We start from the raw sequence: 18,339 nt of genomic DNA on the forward strand, positions 1-18,339 counted from the left end.
GCCCCACGCTCAGATATGAAAATGCGTGACGTAGTCACAAACAAGACCTGGTGGAACCGAAATTAATAAGCTATTTCATCGCTTAGACACATCGGTCATACGTGCATAACATGAATCCTTCCCTTGATATGCCCTTCTGTCGCCCCGTAGTCAATGTGTCATTAATCCTTAGCTAATATATATGTTATTAACGTGACGCTACTTAATGTGTTCATAAAGAACACATGCTTTTGGCTACTCACCCTTGTTCAGCATTGGGGGAAAATAGGGGATATATTTTACCTATTGCAATGTCAACCGTAACAACCCAAAGTCTTAACAGCTCCCGGTAACTATTAATTCTGTTAGATCCAATTCAGTGTCTTCCATCTTCCCGTTGGAAATGCCTGAATCTCTCTCGGATGTGAAGGTCCTCTCGCCGAGATGGTTTCCCTCTTTCTCCATGACCCTGTTTGTCGACAACGATCCATGGGAGAGCTTGCTCGAGTCTTTCCACTGGTGATGTCGCCTTTCTCCTGGCGGTATACTCCACTGGGAAGCCCCTTGTCTTCAGGTCCTCAGCCGCCTCGTCTGCATGCTCGTATGTAACCGTGACATTTTCCAGAAATACCCACATTTTTGCCGGGTCTGGTGTTCCGAAGCGAATACCCTTCTCTTCAAGTGCTTTCTTAATGGGGCTGTATTCTTTCCTTCTTTTCAGTATCTCTCTAACAGGCTTTTTCCAGGTTGCAGGTAAGACTTTCTCTTTGACTGAGAATTTTAGGAACCGTACTACTATGGATCTTGGTGGGGCGCCGCTGGGGGGTTTTTGAGGCCAGAGCTCGGTGTGCTCTCTCGATTCCCAGGTCAGTGTCGTCTTCAAGTATGCCCTTGAATAGACCCCCCACGAAGTTGGGCATAGAGTCTTTTTCTGCGCCCTCTACTACGTTATAAAGTCTAATGTTGTTTCGACGTGAGAAACGTTCGAGTTCTGTCACTCCTTGACTGCTGAGTTCCATGTGTCTGTTTCCCCAATGCGCTGTTCTGCGTCTCCCATTCTTGTAGATATGCTGTGAAGTTGTAATTTGTTTTCTTCCAGTTTGTCCTTCTTGAACTCGTTTAGTTATTTTCTTCTCGATGTTCCTCTTGTAAGCCTGTGTGCGCCTCACGCAATTCCTCCTTCATCAACTCACGAAATGAGGGTTCTTTTGCTGCTGCTGTCTTATTTGCTCTAGCATAGCCATTTCAGGTTCATCGACGATTATATCTTCTGCTGTCTTGTTACGGGCTGTTGTTGTAGCTCCGCGACCTTTTTCCTATTTTCCCCTTTCCATTTTGCGTAAGTTATTATAATGCTCAGAGTAAATACTTCAATTTAGGGGGGGGAAATACCCAACCAATGTGCAGTATGAAGAACTAGGCAGCCATTTCCTAAGTTGAGTCACCGGAAGCCCGAAAAAGGACATTCTTGAACAAGGGGTGAGACATTTTTACTAATCTGCTAGAGAACCAGTTCAGATGTAAGTATAACTTTGTATGAGTGAAGCCTTTAATGAGACTGAAGCCTTTAATGCTTTAATATTTAATATTGCTCGGCCCTCTTTATTTATATTCATTATATAAATATGCCCGTTTAATTTTGTCTGGCATACAAATAAAATTGTTTCACTTACCTTAAGTGTCCACAGCAGCAGAGCCAATACAATTCATAGTTTGAAGAACAAACATCACTGTGCCAATTCATATCTTGCAGTATAACTATAAATATGACTTATGTAAAGAGAAGAAAGGTTTAATGTTAAAAAAAGGTTACATTACTTAGAAAATGGTCCTGATCACATCGGCCTACACAACTGAATTCATTACATTTTTCAGCCATTTTAACGTATCTCTACCCCCTTTTCCTCCCCAATTACGATCTTGTCTCATTGCTGCAACTCCCCAGGTCGAAAGTCAAGCCATGCATCCTCCGAAACGCTTCTTAACACCCGCTCGCTTAACCCGGAAGGCAGCTGCGCCAATGTGTCAGAGGACACACCCACCACAAGGAGTCGCTGGAGTGCGATGAGCCAAGTTGTGTGCCGCCTTAAGGGACCCCCGGTCACGGCCGGTTGTGACACAGGGACCCCGGTAGTGACGCCTCAACACTGCGATGCAGTGCCTTAGACCGCTGCGCCACTCGGGGGTTTCATGTCTTTCTACTCAATACTACTTACTTCACCAAACCGGGAGGTTAAAGTCGTTAAAGTATTTCATTATTTAGTTGTGTATTTCGGATAGAATCAAGGCATTAGAATGTACCAAAGGCCACCAAAATAGAGCTTGTTCCGCCATTCCCCCCCTCGTTCTGTTACTTGCCAAGGGAGTAATTGCCAATGCTGAAAGAATGGTTGAAGCTGGTTTTCTATACAAAGATTTGTACCAATCCATTATACTCCACTATTATGACTGCTGCATATGGCTATCTGACTCGCCTGTCTTCAAAAGGTGATCCAGTCAGTACATTGTCATTCATTTTAACCGCACAGAGCTCTCACTCATTCTCTCCCTGCCTCTCCCTCCCTCCCTCTCACCCTCCACCTTCTCTCAGATGCTTGAGACGAATGAGTGTAGCTTCATTCAGCTGTAATTAAGGCTACAGAGAACACAAGGAAATCCTGAAAAGTGAATACAAAGAAATAGAAAGAAATAGAAAGGAAAGAGAGAGAGCGAGAGAAAAGTATAGGCGATTGAGAGGAAATGTCGAATAGACACCGGGGTAGGGGGGAGGAGCAGATATTGATATGGGGAGGGAGAAGATGGTATAGAAAAATGAGAAGAGGCGATAAAGAGAAAGAGAGACAGAAGGAAAGAAGTTGAGAGAAAAAGAAAGACACATGTACACGCTATAGTGAGTGGTTATCACTCAGATTCTGTCTGATTCTTCAGAAACCTGCCTGCCGGTATGCAACATAACCACTACTATTGCACCTTCCAGGTCAATCTCTCCCCACTCCCTCCCTACTCCCTCCACCCCTTGCTCCTTGTTTCTTCCCCCCTCCCTCCTTCCCTCTCGCACAAGAAAGAACATCTCTGATGCTCCCTTCTACGATCCCCACTACTTCCAATATCATCTCTGAACTTGCCTTTCTCCGTTCCTTTATCTCTTCTCCCTGCCTCTCCGCTCTCCCCTTTCTGTTTGCTCTGCGGTGCTCTGTCCATCTCTAGTCCTCATTTCCCTCCTTGTCTCTCAAGTGCTGTCTTTGATCTCCTGCAATCTTAAGTCAAGCACACACACACACACACACACACACACACACACACACACACACACACACGGCACTGCAGAGATGGATAGCTGCCGTCTAATGGCCTTCTGACCAATTCTGCTATTTTATGTGTTGTTGTTTTTTACGCTGATCGCAACTTTTATTTGTACATAATACTTCTGCCATCATTTCCTATGTCCCGAAAACAGCTTCTGGACATTAGAAGAGCGATCACTAACTTTGCCTTGAATGAAGATTTCTACTTCAATGAGTTGGCAGCTGTGGATGTACTGCTCCTCCAGGACCAGGTCCTACACCCGGGTCACTCGAAAGAGGGAGGTACAGCTCCCGGACGAGACCAAATCGACGAATAGAACTAAACCGCCTCTACCCTTCTATTGGCGAATATATAAAAATCACTGGAGAACAAACTGGACGAGCTCTGTTCGAGACTATCCTATCAACGGGACCTGAAGTACTGTAATACCCCATGTTTCTCAGAGTCGTGGCCGAATAAGGACGTGGATAATATACATCGAGCTGGTTTTTCTATGCATCGTCAAGACAGAATGGCAGCTTTGGGTTAAGGGGAGACGTGTGTGTCTCTTTGTTAACAACAGCTTGTGTGCCACTCTCTAATGCTAAGGAATTCTCAAGGTTTTGCTCGCCTGAGTTAGAATACTTCACGATAAACTACAGGCCATACTACAGTATCTACCAAGACAGTATTCATCTATCATTTTTGCAGCTGTTTCTTTACCACCAGAAACCGATGCTGGCACTAAGACAGCACTCAACGAGCTGTATAGGGCCATAAGCAAACAAGGAAATGCACATCCAGAGGCGGCGCTCCCAGTGGCTGATGATTTCAATGCAGGGAAACTGAAATCGGTTTAACCTCATTTCTACCACCATGTCACGTGTGCAACTAGAGGTGAAACAACTCTAGATCACCTTTACTCCACGCTCAGAGACGCATACAAAGCTTAACTCTATTCTCCTGATTGCTGCTTACAAGCAAAAAGTCAAACAGGAAGTACCAGTGACGCGCTCAATACGGAAGTGGTCCGGTGAAGAGGATGCTAAGCTACAGGACTGTTTCGCTAGAACAGACTGGAATATGTTCCAGTATTCATCCGGTAACATTGAGGAGTTTACAACACCAGTCACCAGCTTCATTAATAAGTGCATGTCACGATTGTCGTATTGAGTAGACCAAAGCGCAATGTGGTGTGAATGCATGATTAAATGAAAAAACGGAAAAACACGAAGTACACTAAAGCAAACTAACAAACTAACAAGACGAACGTGACTGCTAAAGAAACACTGTGCTAACAAGCAACATCACATAGACAATAACCCACCAACCCAAACTGGAAAATGGCAACCTAAATAGGTTCCCCAATCAGAGACAACGATAAACAAGTGCCTCTGATTGGGAACCAATCCAGGCCACCGTAGACCTACAATATGCCTAGACTAGACACACACACCTAGACACACCTAGACATTCAAAACCCTAGATGAGACAAAAACACACTTCCCACCCTCGTCACACCTTGACCTAACCTAAATATATAAAGAAAACAAAGAATACTCAGGTCAGGGCGTGACAGTACCCCCCCACAAAGGTGCGGACTCCGGCCGCAAAAACCTAATCTAAAGGGGAGGGTCCAGGTGGGCCTCTTTCACGGCGGCGGCTCGGGTGCGGGACGTGGACTCCTCTCTACCTCAGTCTTGGCCCACTTGGCCCACCCTCGCATCGGGCCCCGGACTGAATATCATCGTAGAGAGCGCCACTGGACGGAAAGGCGCCTCTGGACTGAGGAGCGACTCTGGCAGCTCCGGACAGGAGGGCGACTCCGGCATCGCCGGCGGCTCAGGCAGCTCCTGGCTGGCTGACGACTCTGGCAGCTCCTGGCTGGCTGATGGCTCTGGCAGCACCTGGCCGTCTGACGGCTCTGGCAGGTCCTGGCTCACAGATGGCTCTGGCAGCTCTTGGCTGGCTGACGACTCTGGCAGCTCCTGGCTGGCTGACGGCTCTGGCAGCTCCTGGCTGGCTGACGGCTCTGACATAACCCACGAACCCAAACTGGAACATGGCAACCTGAATAGTTTCCCCAATCAGAGACCACGATAAACAGCTGCCTCTGATTGGGAACCAATCCAGGCCACCATAGACCTACAATATGCCTAGACTAGACACACACACCTAGACATACAAAACCCTAGATGAGACAAAAACACACATACCACCCTCGTCAGACCCTGACCTAACCAAAATATATAAAGAAAACAAAGAATACTCAGGTCAGGGCGTCGATAAGTGCATCCCCACAGTGACCGTACATACATATTCCAACCAGAAGCCATAGATTACAGGCAATATCCACACTGAACTAAAGGCTAGAGCTACCGCTTTCAAGGAGTGGGACACCAATCTGGACGATTATTAGAAATCTCACTATGACCTCCTACAATCAAAATATCAATACGACAGGTCTTGCAAACTACCAGGGAAACCCAGCCGCAAATGGCCCAGCGCCGCAAGCCTATCAGACAAGTAAATTCCTTCTATGCTCGCTTTGAGGCAAGCAACATTGAATCATGCATGAGAGCACCAGCTGCTCCGGATGGCTGTGTGATCTTGCTCTATATAGCTGTTGTGAGTAAGACCTTTGGTATTTTATTAGGATCCCCATTAACTGTTGCAAAAGTAGCTGCTCCTCTTACTGGGGTCCACATAACATAATACAGAACATTAATAGACTAGAACAACTCAAGGACAGAACTACATGAACATTTTTTGAAGGCACATGTAGCCGACATATCAATTCATACACACAAACTATCTAGGGAGAGGCGTTGTGCCACGAGGTGTTGCTTTATCTGTTTTTTGAAACCAGGTTTGCTGTTTATTTGAGCAATATGAGATGGAATGGAGTTCCATGCAATAATAGCTCTATATAATACTGTACACTTTCTGGTGGCATATCTGGTGGGGTAAGTGTGTGTGTCAGAGCTGTGTGTAAGTTGACAATGCAACAGTTTGGGATTTTAAACACATTCATGTTTCTTATCAAAAGAAGAAGTGATGCAGTCAGTCTCTCCTCAACTCTTAACCAAGAGAGACTGGCTGCATAGTATATATATCAGCCCTCTGATCACAATGAAGAGCAAGACGTGCCGCTCTGTTCTTGGCCAGCTGCAGCTTAACTAGTTATTTCCTTGCAGCACTCGACCACACAACCGGACAATAAGATAAGATAATCAAGATAAGACAGAACTGGAGCCTGCAGAACTTGCTTTTTGGAGTGTGGTGTCAAAAAAAACAAAAAGCAGGTTAACATTCACAAGGAACACATGTCTGAAAATGCTGTTCATAACTACAGCTCATCGTTCAACACCATAATGCCCTCAAAGCTCATCACTAAGCTAAGGACCCTGGGACAAAACAACTCCCTCTGCAACTGGATCCTGATCCTGAGGGTAGGCAACAACACATCTGCCACGCTGATCCTCAACACGGGGGCCCCCCATGGGTGCGTGCTTAGCCCCTCCTGTATACCCTGTTTACCCAGGACTGTGTGGCAGCGCACAACTCCAACACCATCATTACGTTTGGACATGACGGTGGTTGGCCTGATCACCAACCATGATGAGACAGCCTATATGGAGGAGGTCAGTGGCCTGGCAGTGTGTTGCCAGGACAACAACTTCTCCCTTAACTTGAAAAATGAGCTGATCGTGGGCTAGATACAGGAAGGATACAGAGGGTTGAGCACACCCCCATCCACATCGACGAGTCTGTAGTGGAGCGGGTCGAGAGCTTCAAGTTCCTTGGTGTCCACATCTCTAAGGAATTATCACGATCCACACACCAACACAGTCGTTAAGACAACAACTTCTGTTCCTCGTCAGGAGGCTGAAAAGATTTGGCATGGGCCCTCAGATCCTCAAAAATCACGACTGAGAGCATCTTAACTGGCTGCATCGCCGCCTGGTATAGCAACTGCTTGACATCTGACAGCAAGGCGCTACAGAGGGCAGTGAGTACGAACTGGTACATCACTGTGGCCAAGCTCCCTGCCATCCAGGACCTCTATTCCAGGCGGTGTCAGAGGAAGGCCCTAAAAAATGTCAAAGACTCCAGCCATCCAAGTCATACTGTTTTCTTTGCTACCACACGGCAAGCAGTACCAATGCACCAAGTCTGGAACCAACAGGACCTGGACAGCTTCTACCCCCCCCCCACCTAGGCCATAAGACCGCTAAATATTTTTTTGCACTAACTGTTTTGATTCATCACATACACTGCTGCTACTGTTTATTATCTATCCTGTAGCCGGGTCACTTTATCCCCACCTCAATTACCTCGTAACCCTGCACATTCCCTCGGTACTGGTGCCCCGTGTAAATAGCCAAGTTATCGTTACTCATTGTGTATTTATTCCTTGTGTTATTATTTTTCCCTATGCATTGTTGAGAAGTAAACATTTCACTGTTAGTCTACACCCGTTGTTTACGAAGCATATGACAAAAAACATTTGATTTGACACACACACACACACACACACATACACACACACACACACACACACACCTTTTGGATAGATTTTTCGAGGTTCTCTCTTAGAAAGCACTAATCAACACCCACCCCTCCCCCCACCCCCCTATCCTAGCCTTTGGCAGAATGAAAAGGCGGTGAGAGGGAATGGAGAGAAAATAGGGATGGAGGGAGAGGTAATTGATGGAGGTATATCGACCCCCTGTAAAACCCAGTTAACACCTGCCTGTGAAACCTGATTAGCTGTAAGTGCGTGTCTGTGTGTACTTCTAGTAAACCAGGATTAGCACCCTGCCGTCTCGCCTTTCGCATTTGAGTGTGTTTTATGTGTGTATCTGTATGTGCGTGCATTTGCAAGTGCGTGCATATGTGTTTGTGTGTCTCTGTGTCTCTGTGTGAGTGTGTGTGTTTAGGACAGTCTCCACTGATTAGATCCCACGTGGTCAATAGTGAAAAGAGCACTCAGCCTGATAGGAAATCACCCTCAATCAATACTAATATTTTTACAGACCTCAGAACTGTGTGCGTGTAGTAAATTGTGTGTATGTGTGTGTGTGTGTGTGTCTGTATCCAGGGGAAGAATAGCTATTTAATCTAGTCACAGCAAATATAGGATAACCATTCATTGACAGACATTGTAAATCACTGGCCTGTCATCCCTCTCTGCTCTTCTCCCTATCTCCTCTCCTCCCTCTCTCTTTCTTTCCTCCCTCTGTACTGGAGAGCTGGAGCCTAATTCAGACTGTCTGCTCCTCTCCCTCTCCTTTCCCCCTCTTCTCTCATCCTCCGTCACCTCTTCTCTTTGTTTCTCTTCTTTAACCTGACTCAATAACACAGGCTCACACATGGCCTTCACTTAACGTCAGGTATGTTCCCTTAAGATTCTTATAAGGTGACAATCACACGTCATGTATAATATCAAGTAAATCGTAGTGTTCTCTTTGCTCCCAAGGCGATATACAAGAGTGGACTGAACTCTTAATGAAACTTATCTTATGTCTGTTTCAATGCAATCTGAGTGGATGTGGGCAATTTCATCTTTATAAGCAGCTCCAACTCCCACGGTGTGTGTGTATGTGTGTGTGCTCATGTGTGTGTGCGGTGTGTATTGCGCTTACCTGCCACTGACAACGAAGCAGGCAACCAGAAAGATGAGCAGTATGATGCCTCCAGCGATGGACACAGCCAGAATAGTAGACTGGTTGGGGTCTATGGCCAACATGTCTGAGACAGGGAATACATTATGAAGAGAAAGAGTTAATACAGCCTAAGAGTGTGTGTGTGTGTGTGTGTGTGTGTGTGTGTGTGTGTGTGTGTGTGTGTGTGTGTGTGTGTGTGTGTGTGTGTGTGTGTGTGTGTGTGTGTGTGTGTGTGTGTGTGTGTGTGTGTGTGTGTGTGTGCGTGTGTGCCTGCTTGCGTGCGCATTAGGCCAGGTCTAAAGTCTCCATCTTTGGAAGGTGTGTGTGTGTGCGCGACAGAGAGAGAGAGAGAGAGAGAGAAAGAGAGAACTTGAAAGAGAAAGATAATGTACTCAGCAGGCTCTTTGACGATGAAAAGCTTTTTCCATTTCAATATTCCTCAACGAGGGCTGACTGTAAACGCATTCCAATTTTCCTGCGCTGTCCAAATGGATATGTTAACATTGTACATAACAAGCCTGCTTTAAAAGTTTCTGTGAAACCACATTGATTTTTACGCTGCAGCAATCGGGCCATTACTCAAAACAAATGTTCAATTTATCAAGGTTAGCCAAGCACGAGCAGACGTGTGTGCGTGTGCGTGTGCGTGTGTGTGTGTGTGTGTTTGTGTGTGTGTGGGCAGCGAGCCCTTTCAGGCAAATGAATGCCTCCAGGCAGCAATAGATGGCCATTTATCTCCTATTCCATTCCTTGGCATTGAACACACACACACACAGGTGCAAACAAGCACAGAAACAGACACACACACTAGGCTGCTTTAAAGGTTTCAGTGCACCACAGAGATTTACAGTGTGATCTATACAATTGGTCAAAGTATATAGAATTGATTTGACTAATATTCACTCAGCTCCATCCGTGCTTTTCATTTCAATAGTCATGAAGTTGAACGATTGATCAGATTGATGATATTAAAATGATTGATCAAATCGTCACGATTGATTTACATGATCGATATTAAGTCAGTTGGCACAATAATAATAATTGTGTAACTAACAATTGTGCACAATAACTGTGAACAATATATTTTACCCAATAGGTTTCCCAGGTTGGTTTCCTCTATTGTAATCACTCCTCTTTCAGCCCAGCTGCCAAAATAACCCTGATTCAGATGACCATCCGACCCATGCTAGATTACGGAGACATAATTTATAGATCGTCAGGTAAGTGTGCTCTCGAGCGGCTTGATGTTCTTTACCATTCGGCCATCAGATTTACCACCAATGCTCCATACAGGACACATCACTGCTCTCTATACTCCTCTGTAAACTGGTCATCTCTGTATACCTGTCGCTTATTTATAAAAACCCTCGTAGGCCTCACTCCCCCCTATCTGAGATACCTACTGTAGCCCACATCCTCCACATACAACATCCGTTCTGCTAGTCACATTCTGTTAAAGGTCCCCAAAGAAAACACATCCCTGGGACCGCTCCTCTTTTCAGTTCGCTGCAGCTAGCGACTGGAACGAGCTGCAACAAACACTCAAACTGGACAGTTTTACCTCAATCTCTTCATTCAAAGATTCAATCATGGACACTCTTACTGACAGTTGTGGTTGTTTTTTGTGATGTATTGTTGTCTCTACCTTCTTGACCTTTGTGCTGTTGTTGGTGCCCAATAATGTTTGTACCATGTTTTGTGCTGCTACCATGTTGTTTTGCTACCATGTTGTTGTGATGTTGTTTTTGCTACCATGCTGTGTTGTCATGTGTTGCTGCCTTGCTGTGTTGTTGTTTTAGATCTCTCTTTATGTAGTGTTGTGTTGTCTTTCTTGTTGTGATGTGTGTTTTGTCCTATATTTATATTGTATTTATTTTCTCATCCCAGGCCCCGCCCCCCGCAGGAGGGGCCTTTTGCCTTTAGGGAGGTCGTCATTGTAAACAAGAATTTGTTCTTAACTGACTTGCCTAGTTAAACAAAATGTTAAATAAAAAATAAACAATAAAATAGCAGTTTACTATTTTTATATGAAAAGTGTTGGTAATTATTTCACATGCAGAACAGCACAGTCGGGAGGGAAAGCTTCGATTCCCAAAGTTCCAAGCGGTCAAAATCTTTTGTTTTTGAGACGGGAGTGTGTCACCAAACCTGTGTTGTATTCATTATGATGCATTACAAGCTCAAGACATTTTTCCACAAAAATTACAATTTAACAACTATGGTCATTTGCAAGACCATTCATTGTTACCCCAAATTCCAGAATCATCACAGCCCTAGTGGAATCTTAGAGAGTCTCATGAGATGGAATGTCACTTCCTTTCTCGCAATATGAGAATGAAAAAGAGGAGAACAAGGAAGGAGTGAGACGGACCTGAAGGAGACAAAGAGGACGGACACAGAGAGAGGTAAAAACAAAGCAGAGGTAAGAGAAAAAGAGGCCCCGAGCCGCCAACAGAGGGTATGTGGATACAGAGACAGAGGAAGAGACAGAGAGGGATCTTTAACTACCTTCGTGGCTGGTCTCCAGTTCTATCTCTCCTCCGTAGTTGCCGTATCCCCCTTCCGTTCTAGCTCGGACACGGAACACATATGTAGTACCAGGCTTCAGACCATCTACGGTCATCACATTGGACCTGGTCTTTAGGACTGTGTAGTTCTGCTCTCTCTGGTTCTAATGTTAGAGAGAGAGAGAGAGAGAGAGAGAGAGAGAGAGAGAGAGAAACATGCATGTAAATAAAGTGTGTGTACGCACATGTGTGTCAGTGAGCAGACTCCCTGCAGAGCCTCTGATACCTTCTCTAATGAGAGACGCTCCACTACACGGATTAGCACTGTTACTGTGGAATATTACCCTTGATCCCTGCCAATAACGCACAAATGCGCAAACACACTCACACACACACGCACACACACACACACACACACACACACACACACACACACACACACACACACACACACACACACACACACACACACACACACACACACACACACACACACACACACCTCCGGCTCCTCTCCTGTCTTCTCTCATACTCGTCACACTCCTGTTTTCATCTGTATTCAACACCTTGTGTCTTTCACAAGGCTTTTTCAGAGGCTGTTGGGCGTTAGTGTGCTTGGTTAGAGCGCTAGCTAGGATGCGTGTGAGGGAGAGGAAGGTTGTGTGTTTGCTGTGTTTACTACTGTTATGATAAACAATTTATTAAAGCCTTGAGGGTGATTCAACACCACCACACAGTACATCAACACACACACACACACACACACACACACACACACACACACACACACACACACACACACACACACACACACACACACACACACACACAACACACACACACACACACACACACACACACACACACACACACACACACACACACACACACACAAATGAACAAGCAAACAAATAATACTGTAATGCTAACATTGGAGAGATGAGCCGTAGGAGCTTCTCTCTGCTTGAGCCACAGCAGCAGGGGTGTCGAGCTACAGTCTTAGCTGCCCTTGATATAGCTCACCGGGTGCACCGTAGACATCCACTTCACTTTCGGGAGCCGTTCCATTGGTCCTAGGGTGCTAACTCTGCCTGGCCGATGTGCCGGGTGAGCTAAATCAAGCGCACTCCTGTGCTCATCAGATACATTTCCAGGTCTAAGACAAGACATTAGGAGGAGGAGAAGAGAGGGAAGAGAGGACAAGAGAAGAGAGAGAGAATGGGAGGTGTGGCTGACCTTCTCATAGTAAATGACTTCATACTCCACTATGGCTCCGTTGGGTCTGTCGGGGCCCTGCCACGCCAGAGTGATACTGTCCTTACTCCTCCTCTCCTTCAGGACCACACTCACTACAGGGAAATAGATGGAGGAAGGGGGTAGAGTGGAATTTGGGTGGGGGGGGTGGGGGAAGAGAGTACAGGGAGAAAAGGAGCGAGACAGCGGGGGGAGGGTGAAAGGCGGAGGTAGTGGGTGAAGGCGAGAGACAGCAGGCGAGTGAGGGAGAAAGAGAGCGACAGCGGCGAGAGACAGCACGGGAGGGATAGAGAGAGAGAGAGAGAGAGGGAGGGAGAAAGAGTGAGAGAGTGAGAGAAGGAGGGAGAAAGAGAGAGCGAGAGAGAGAGAGATAGATAGATTACCACTGTGCTATAATGAGAGTTCTCTGCAGTGTGCAGAACTCAGCTATATGTACATGTGTGAAATGACTGACTTTGTGTGTGCGTGTGTGTCAGAGGGAGTGTCAGAGTGCTCGGGGGGCACAGGTAGAAGTGTGTGTGGGTGACATGTAAAGAGGAGCAGGGTGTGTGACAGTGCGGGAGACACGTAGGACTGTTAACAAGGTTAACGACCTCTCTCCTCGGCCCTCTCTGACACATCCCCTACACGGACCCCATTACTCACCATCACACTCCACGGCCCCCTCAACCTGTCCTACACACGCGCACACTCCATGTACTGCGTGTGTCCACATCCAATCAGCACATGTGAGTGTGTCCTAATTGAGAGTCATCAGCAGATGCAAAGTCCTGGGTGAAGGGTTTGGGACACAGTGAAGAGAGTATGTGTCTGTGTGTCCTTTCAAATCTGATTAGGTCTAGGCATGTCCAATCTCTCATATTATGTGTGTGTGTGTGTGTTAGACATCAGTCCAGACAACATTACTGAGCGGACACTGACTGCCAATACACTGAAACGGCAGTGTGTTTGTCCGCATCTTTGTCCTCGTGTTTGTCTGCGTGTTTGTCCTCGTGTTTGTCCGTGTGTTTGTCCGCGTGTTTGTCTGCGTGTTTGTCCTCGTGTTTGTCTGCGTGTTTGTCTGCGTGTTTGTCCTCGTGTCTGTCCTCGTGTTTGTCTGCGTGTTTGTCCTCGTGTTTGACCGCGTGTTTGTCCGCGTGTTTGTCCTCGTGTTTGTCCGCGTATTTGTCCTCGTGTTTGTCCACGTGTATGTCCTCATGTTTGTCCGCGTGTTTGTCCACGTGTTTGTCCGCGTGTTTGTCCACGTGTTTGTCCGCGTGTTTGTCCACGTGTTTGTCCTCGTGTCTGTCCTCGTGTTTGTCTGCATGTTTGTCCTCGTGTTTGACCGCGTGTTTGTCCGCGTGTTTGTCCTCGTGTTTGTCCGCGTATTTGTCCTCGTGTTTGTCCACGTGTATGTCCTCGTGTTTGTCCGCGTGTTTGTCCACGTGTTTGTCCGCGTGTTTGTCCACGTGTTTGTCCACGTGTTTGTCCTCGTGTTTGTCCACGTGTTTGTCCGCGTGTTTGTCCGCGTGTTTGTCCTCGTGTTTGTCTGCGTGTTTGTCCTCGTGTTTGACCGCCTGTTTGTCCGCGTGTTTGTCCTCGTGTTTGTCCGCATATTTGTCCTCGTGTTTGTCCACGTGTTTGTCCTCGTGTTTGTCCACGTGTTTGTCCGCGTGTTTGTCCGCGTGTTTGTCCTCGTGTTTGTCTGCGTGTTTGTCCTCGTGTTTGACCGCCTGTTTGTCCGCGTGTTTGTCCGCGTGTTTGTCCTCGTGTTTGTCCGCGTATTTGTCCTCGTGTTTGTCTGCGTGTTTGTCCTCGTGTTTGTCCGCGTGTTTGTCCGCGTGTTTGTCCGCGTGTTTGTCCTCGTGTTTGTCCGCGTGTTTGTCCGCGTGTTTGTCCGCGTGTTTGTCCTCGTGTTTGTCCTCGTGTTTGTCCTCGTGTTTGTCCTCGTGTTTGTCTGCGTGTTTGTCCGCGTGTTTGTCCTCGTGTTTGTCCTCGTGTTTGTCCGCGTGTTTGTCTGCGTGTTTGTCCTCGTGTTTTCCTGCGTGTTTGTCCGCGTGTTTGTCTGCGTGTTTGTCCGCGTGTTTGTTTGCGTGTTTGTCCTCGTGTTTGTCTGTGTGTTTGTCCTCGTGTTTGTCTGTGTTTGTCCTCGTGTTTGTCCGCGTGTTTGTCCTCGTGTTTGTCTGCGTGTTTGTCCGCGTGTTTGTCTGCATGTTTGACCGCGTGTTTGTCCTCGTGTTTGTTTGCGTGTTTGTCTGCGTGTTTGTCCTCGTGTTTGTCTGTGTGTTTGTCCTCGTGTTTGTCTGTGTTTGTCCGCGTGTTTGCCCTCGTGTTTGTCTGCATGTTTTTCCGCGTGTTTGTCCTCGTGTTTGTTTGCGTGTTTGTCCTCGTGTTTGTCTGTGAGTTTGTCCGCGTGTTTGTCCTCATGTTTGTCCGCGTGTTTGTCCACGTGTTTGTCCGCGTGTTTGTCCGCGTGTTTGTCCGCGTGTTTGTCCGCGTGTTTGTCCGCGTGTTTGTCCTCGAGTTTGTCCGCGTATTTGTCCTCGTGTTTGTCCTCGTGTTTGTCCTCGTGTTTGTCTGCGTGTTTGTCCTCGTGTTTGTCTGTGTGTTTGTCCATGTGTTTGTCTGCGTATTTGTCCTCATGTTTGTCCGCGTGTTTGTCCGCGTGTTTGTCTGCATGTTTGTCCTCGAGTTTGTCCGCGTATTTGTCCTCGTGTTTGTCTGCGTGTTTGTCCTCGTGTTTGTCTGCGTGTTTGTCCTCGTGTTTGTCTGTGTGTTTGTCCATGTGTTTGTCTGCGTATTTGTCCTCGTGTTTGTCCGCGTGTTTGTCCGCGTGTTTGTCTGCGTGTTTGTCCTCGAGTTTGTCCGCGTATTTGTCCTCGTGTTTGTCTGCGTGTTTGTCCGCGTGTTTGTCTGCGTGTTTGTCCTCGTGTTTGTCCGCGTGTTTGTCCATGTGTTTGTCTGTGTTTTTCCGCGTGTTTGTCCTCGTGTTTGTCCGGGGGGTTGTCCTCGTGTTTGTCTGTGTTTGTCCGCGTGTTTGTCTGCGTGTTTGTCCTCGTGTTTGTCTGCGTGTTTGTCCACGTGTTTGTCTGCATGTTTGTCCGCGTGTTTGTTTGCGTGTTTGTCCTCGTGTTTGTCTGTGTTTGTCCTCGTGTTTGTCCGCGTGTTTGTCCTCGTGTTTGTCTGCGTGTTTGTCCACGTGTTTGTCCTCGTGTTTGTTTGCGTGTTTGTCCTCGTGTTTGTCTGTGTTTGTCCTCGTGTTTGTCCGCGTGTTTGCCCTCGTGTTTGTCTGCATGTTTTTCCGCGTGTTTGTCCTCGTGTTTGTTTGCGTGTTTGTCCTCGTGTTTGTCTGTGTTCGTCCTCGTGTTTGTCCGCGTGTTTGTCCTCGTGTTTGTCCGCGTGTTTGTCCGCGTATTTGTCCTCGTATTTGTCCTCGTGTTTGTCTGTGTTTGTCCTCGTGTTTGTCCGCGTGTTTGTCTGTGTGTTTGTCCTCGTGTTTGTCTGCGTGTTTGTCCTCGTGTTTGTCCGCGTGTTTGTCCTCGTGTTTGTCCGCGTGTTTGTCTGCGTGTTTGTCCGCGTGTTTGTCCCCGTGTTTGTCCGCGTGTTTGTCCTCGTGTTTGTCTGCGTGTTTGTCCTCGTGTTTGTCCGCGTGTTTGTCCTCGTGTTTGTCCGCGTGTTTGTCCTCGTGTTTGTCCGCGTGTTTGTCCTCGTGTTTGTCCGCGTGTTTGTCCGCGTGTTTGTCCTCGTGTTTGTCCTCGTGTTTGTCTGCGTGTTTGTCCGCGTGTTTGTCCCCGTGTTTGTCTGCGTGTTTGTCTTCGTGTTTGTCTGCGTGTTTGTCCTCGTGTTTGTCCGCGTGTTTGTCCTCGTGTTTGTCCGCGTGTTTGTCCGCGTGTTTGTCCGCGTGTTTGTCCGCGTGTTTGTCCTCGTTTTTGTCCGCGTGTTTGTCCGCGTGTTTGTCCCCGTGTTTGTCTGCGTGTTTGTCCGTGTGTTTGTCCGCGTGTTTGTCCTCGTCTTTGTCTGCGTGTTTGTCTGCGTGTTTGTCCTCGTGTTTGTCCGTGTGTTTGTCCTCGTGTTTGTCCGCGTGTGTTCCTACCTGTCTGGCTGGTGGTGACATTAACTATCACAGCTCCCCTGGGTGTGGGACTCAGATCAGACACTCCATTCAGGCTCTCTATGGTGAAGCTGTAGTTGCTGTGTGGCTGCAGGTCAGTGACCATCACCATAGCCACAGAGAGACCAAACTGCCTCGGCACAAAATGGACTCCACTGCCACAGGGCGCACACTTCATGTCGTCCCCAGAGCACTTCCTGCAGCGGAGGCTGTAGGTGATGTCACCTCGACCTCCCGTGTCACGTGGGGGACTCCATTCTAGTGTGACACATGTCTCATTGACCGTGGAGATGGTGTTCTCTGGAGCCGAAGGGGGACCTGGGAGGAGAGAGGGGAGAGACAGTGAGTGTGTGTGTGTGTGTGTGTGTGTGTGTGTGTGTGTGTGTGTGTGTGTGTGTGTGTGTGTGTGTGTGTGTGTGTGTGTGTGTGTGTGTGTGTGTGTGTGTGTGTGTGTGTGTGTGTCTGTCACTGTGTGTATGATGGGATCATTTCAGTGCTGCAATGATGAATGGTGGTTCAGGCTCCAGTGTCTGGACTGATGACATCTCATCAGCAGCAGGATGACTAGTGAGGCCCAGGGGGACTCTAAAGCCTGGGCCTTTCCTGATCATGCTGCCCAGTGGCAGGCCTCTGTAAAGGGCAGCAGGTGGGGGCCAGGGAGAGGAGGGCAGGGGGTAATAGAGGCTGTCTACCGTAAATCTGATGACAGCGGATGATGTGTGACAGGGAGCCTGATGTCTGCCCCTCTCTCGCCCTCTCCCTCCTCCCTCACATCTTCTCCTCTCTCCCTGTATCTTCCTCCCTGTTCTTCTTCTCATCTCTCCCAAATGGTCATTTCCACCCTTCTCTCTCATCCCTATTTCAGTCCTTTTCCAACTCTTTCTAACACCTCTCAACCACCCCCAAAAGCTCCTCTCCTCATCACCTCCTTAAAGTGGGAGATGGAGAGAGAGAGACGAGAGACTGATTGTAGTGTGTAAAAGGAAAGAGACAGATAGAACAGGAGAAGATCGAGTAGGCGACAGAGATGTGTACCCGTGTGTTCATGTGTGTGTGTGTGGCGAGGTGACACATCTGTGAGAGCCGTTGCTCATTTCCAGCTCATATCCCCTGTCACATCACACCTGCTGCAACGATTAATACGTTTGATCTACCATAACCTCCTAATGGGTTTCACTCCTTCCCACACGTGTGTGTATATGTCTCTCTCTCTCTCGACTCCCTCAAACACCCTTACAGGTTCTCTCTCTCTCTCTCTCTCTCTCTCTCTCTCTCTCTCTCTCTCTCTCTCTCTCTCTCTCTCTCTCTCTCTCTCTCTCTCTCTCTCTCTCTCTCTCTCTCTCTCTCTCTCTCTCTCTCTCTCTCTCTCTCTCTCTCTCTCTCTCTCTCTCTGGACTCCTCAAACACCCTCTCTCTCTCTCTCTCTCTCTCTCTCTCTCTCTCTCTCTCTCTCTCTCTCTCTCTCTCTCTCTCTCTCTCTCTCTCTCTCTCTCTCTCTCTCTCTCTCTCTCTCATTATTGTCAAAGAAGCGGCAATGACAATGCATTCAACGGAA

General features: G+C 47.5%; 1 protein-coding gene across 1 annotated transcript in view; it reads right to left on the bottom strand.

The window, feature by feature from the left end:
* Positions 1–18,339, bottom strand: part of epha4b (eph receptor A4b) — a 188,316-nt gene that overhangs the window by 113,029 nt on the left and 56,948 nt on the right. The window contains exons 7-10 of the mRNA XM_064993203.1: positions 16,767–17,102; positions 12,677–12,789; positions 11,442–11,604; positions 8,913–9,018 (exon numbers count right to left, since the gene is read on the bottom strand). Coding sequence (XP_064849275.1) covers positions 8,913–9,018; positions 11,442–11,604; positions 12,677–12,789; positions 16,767–17,102 — 718 coding nt within the window. The remainder of the gene's footprint in view (positions 1–8,912; positions 9,019–11,441; positions 11,605–12,676; positions 12,790–16,766; positions 17,103–18,339) is intronic.

The sequence above is a fragment of the Oncorhynchus masou genome, chromosome 17 (assembly GCF_036934945.1).
Source record: "Oncorhynchus masou masou isolate Uvic2021 chromosome 17, UVic_Omas_1.1, whole genome shotgun sequence".
Lineage (NCBI taxonomy): Eukaryota > Metazoa > Chordata > Actinopteri > Salmoniformes > Salmonidae > Oncorhynchus > Oncorhynchus masou.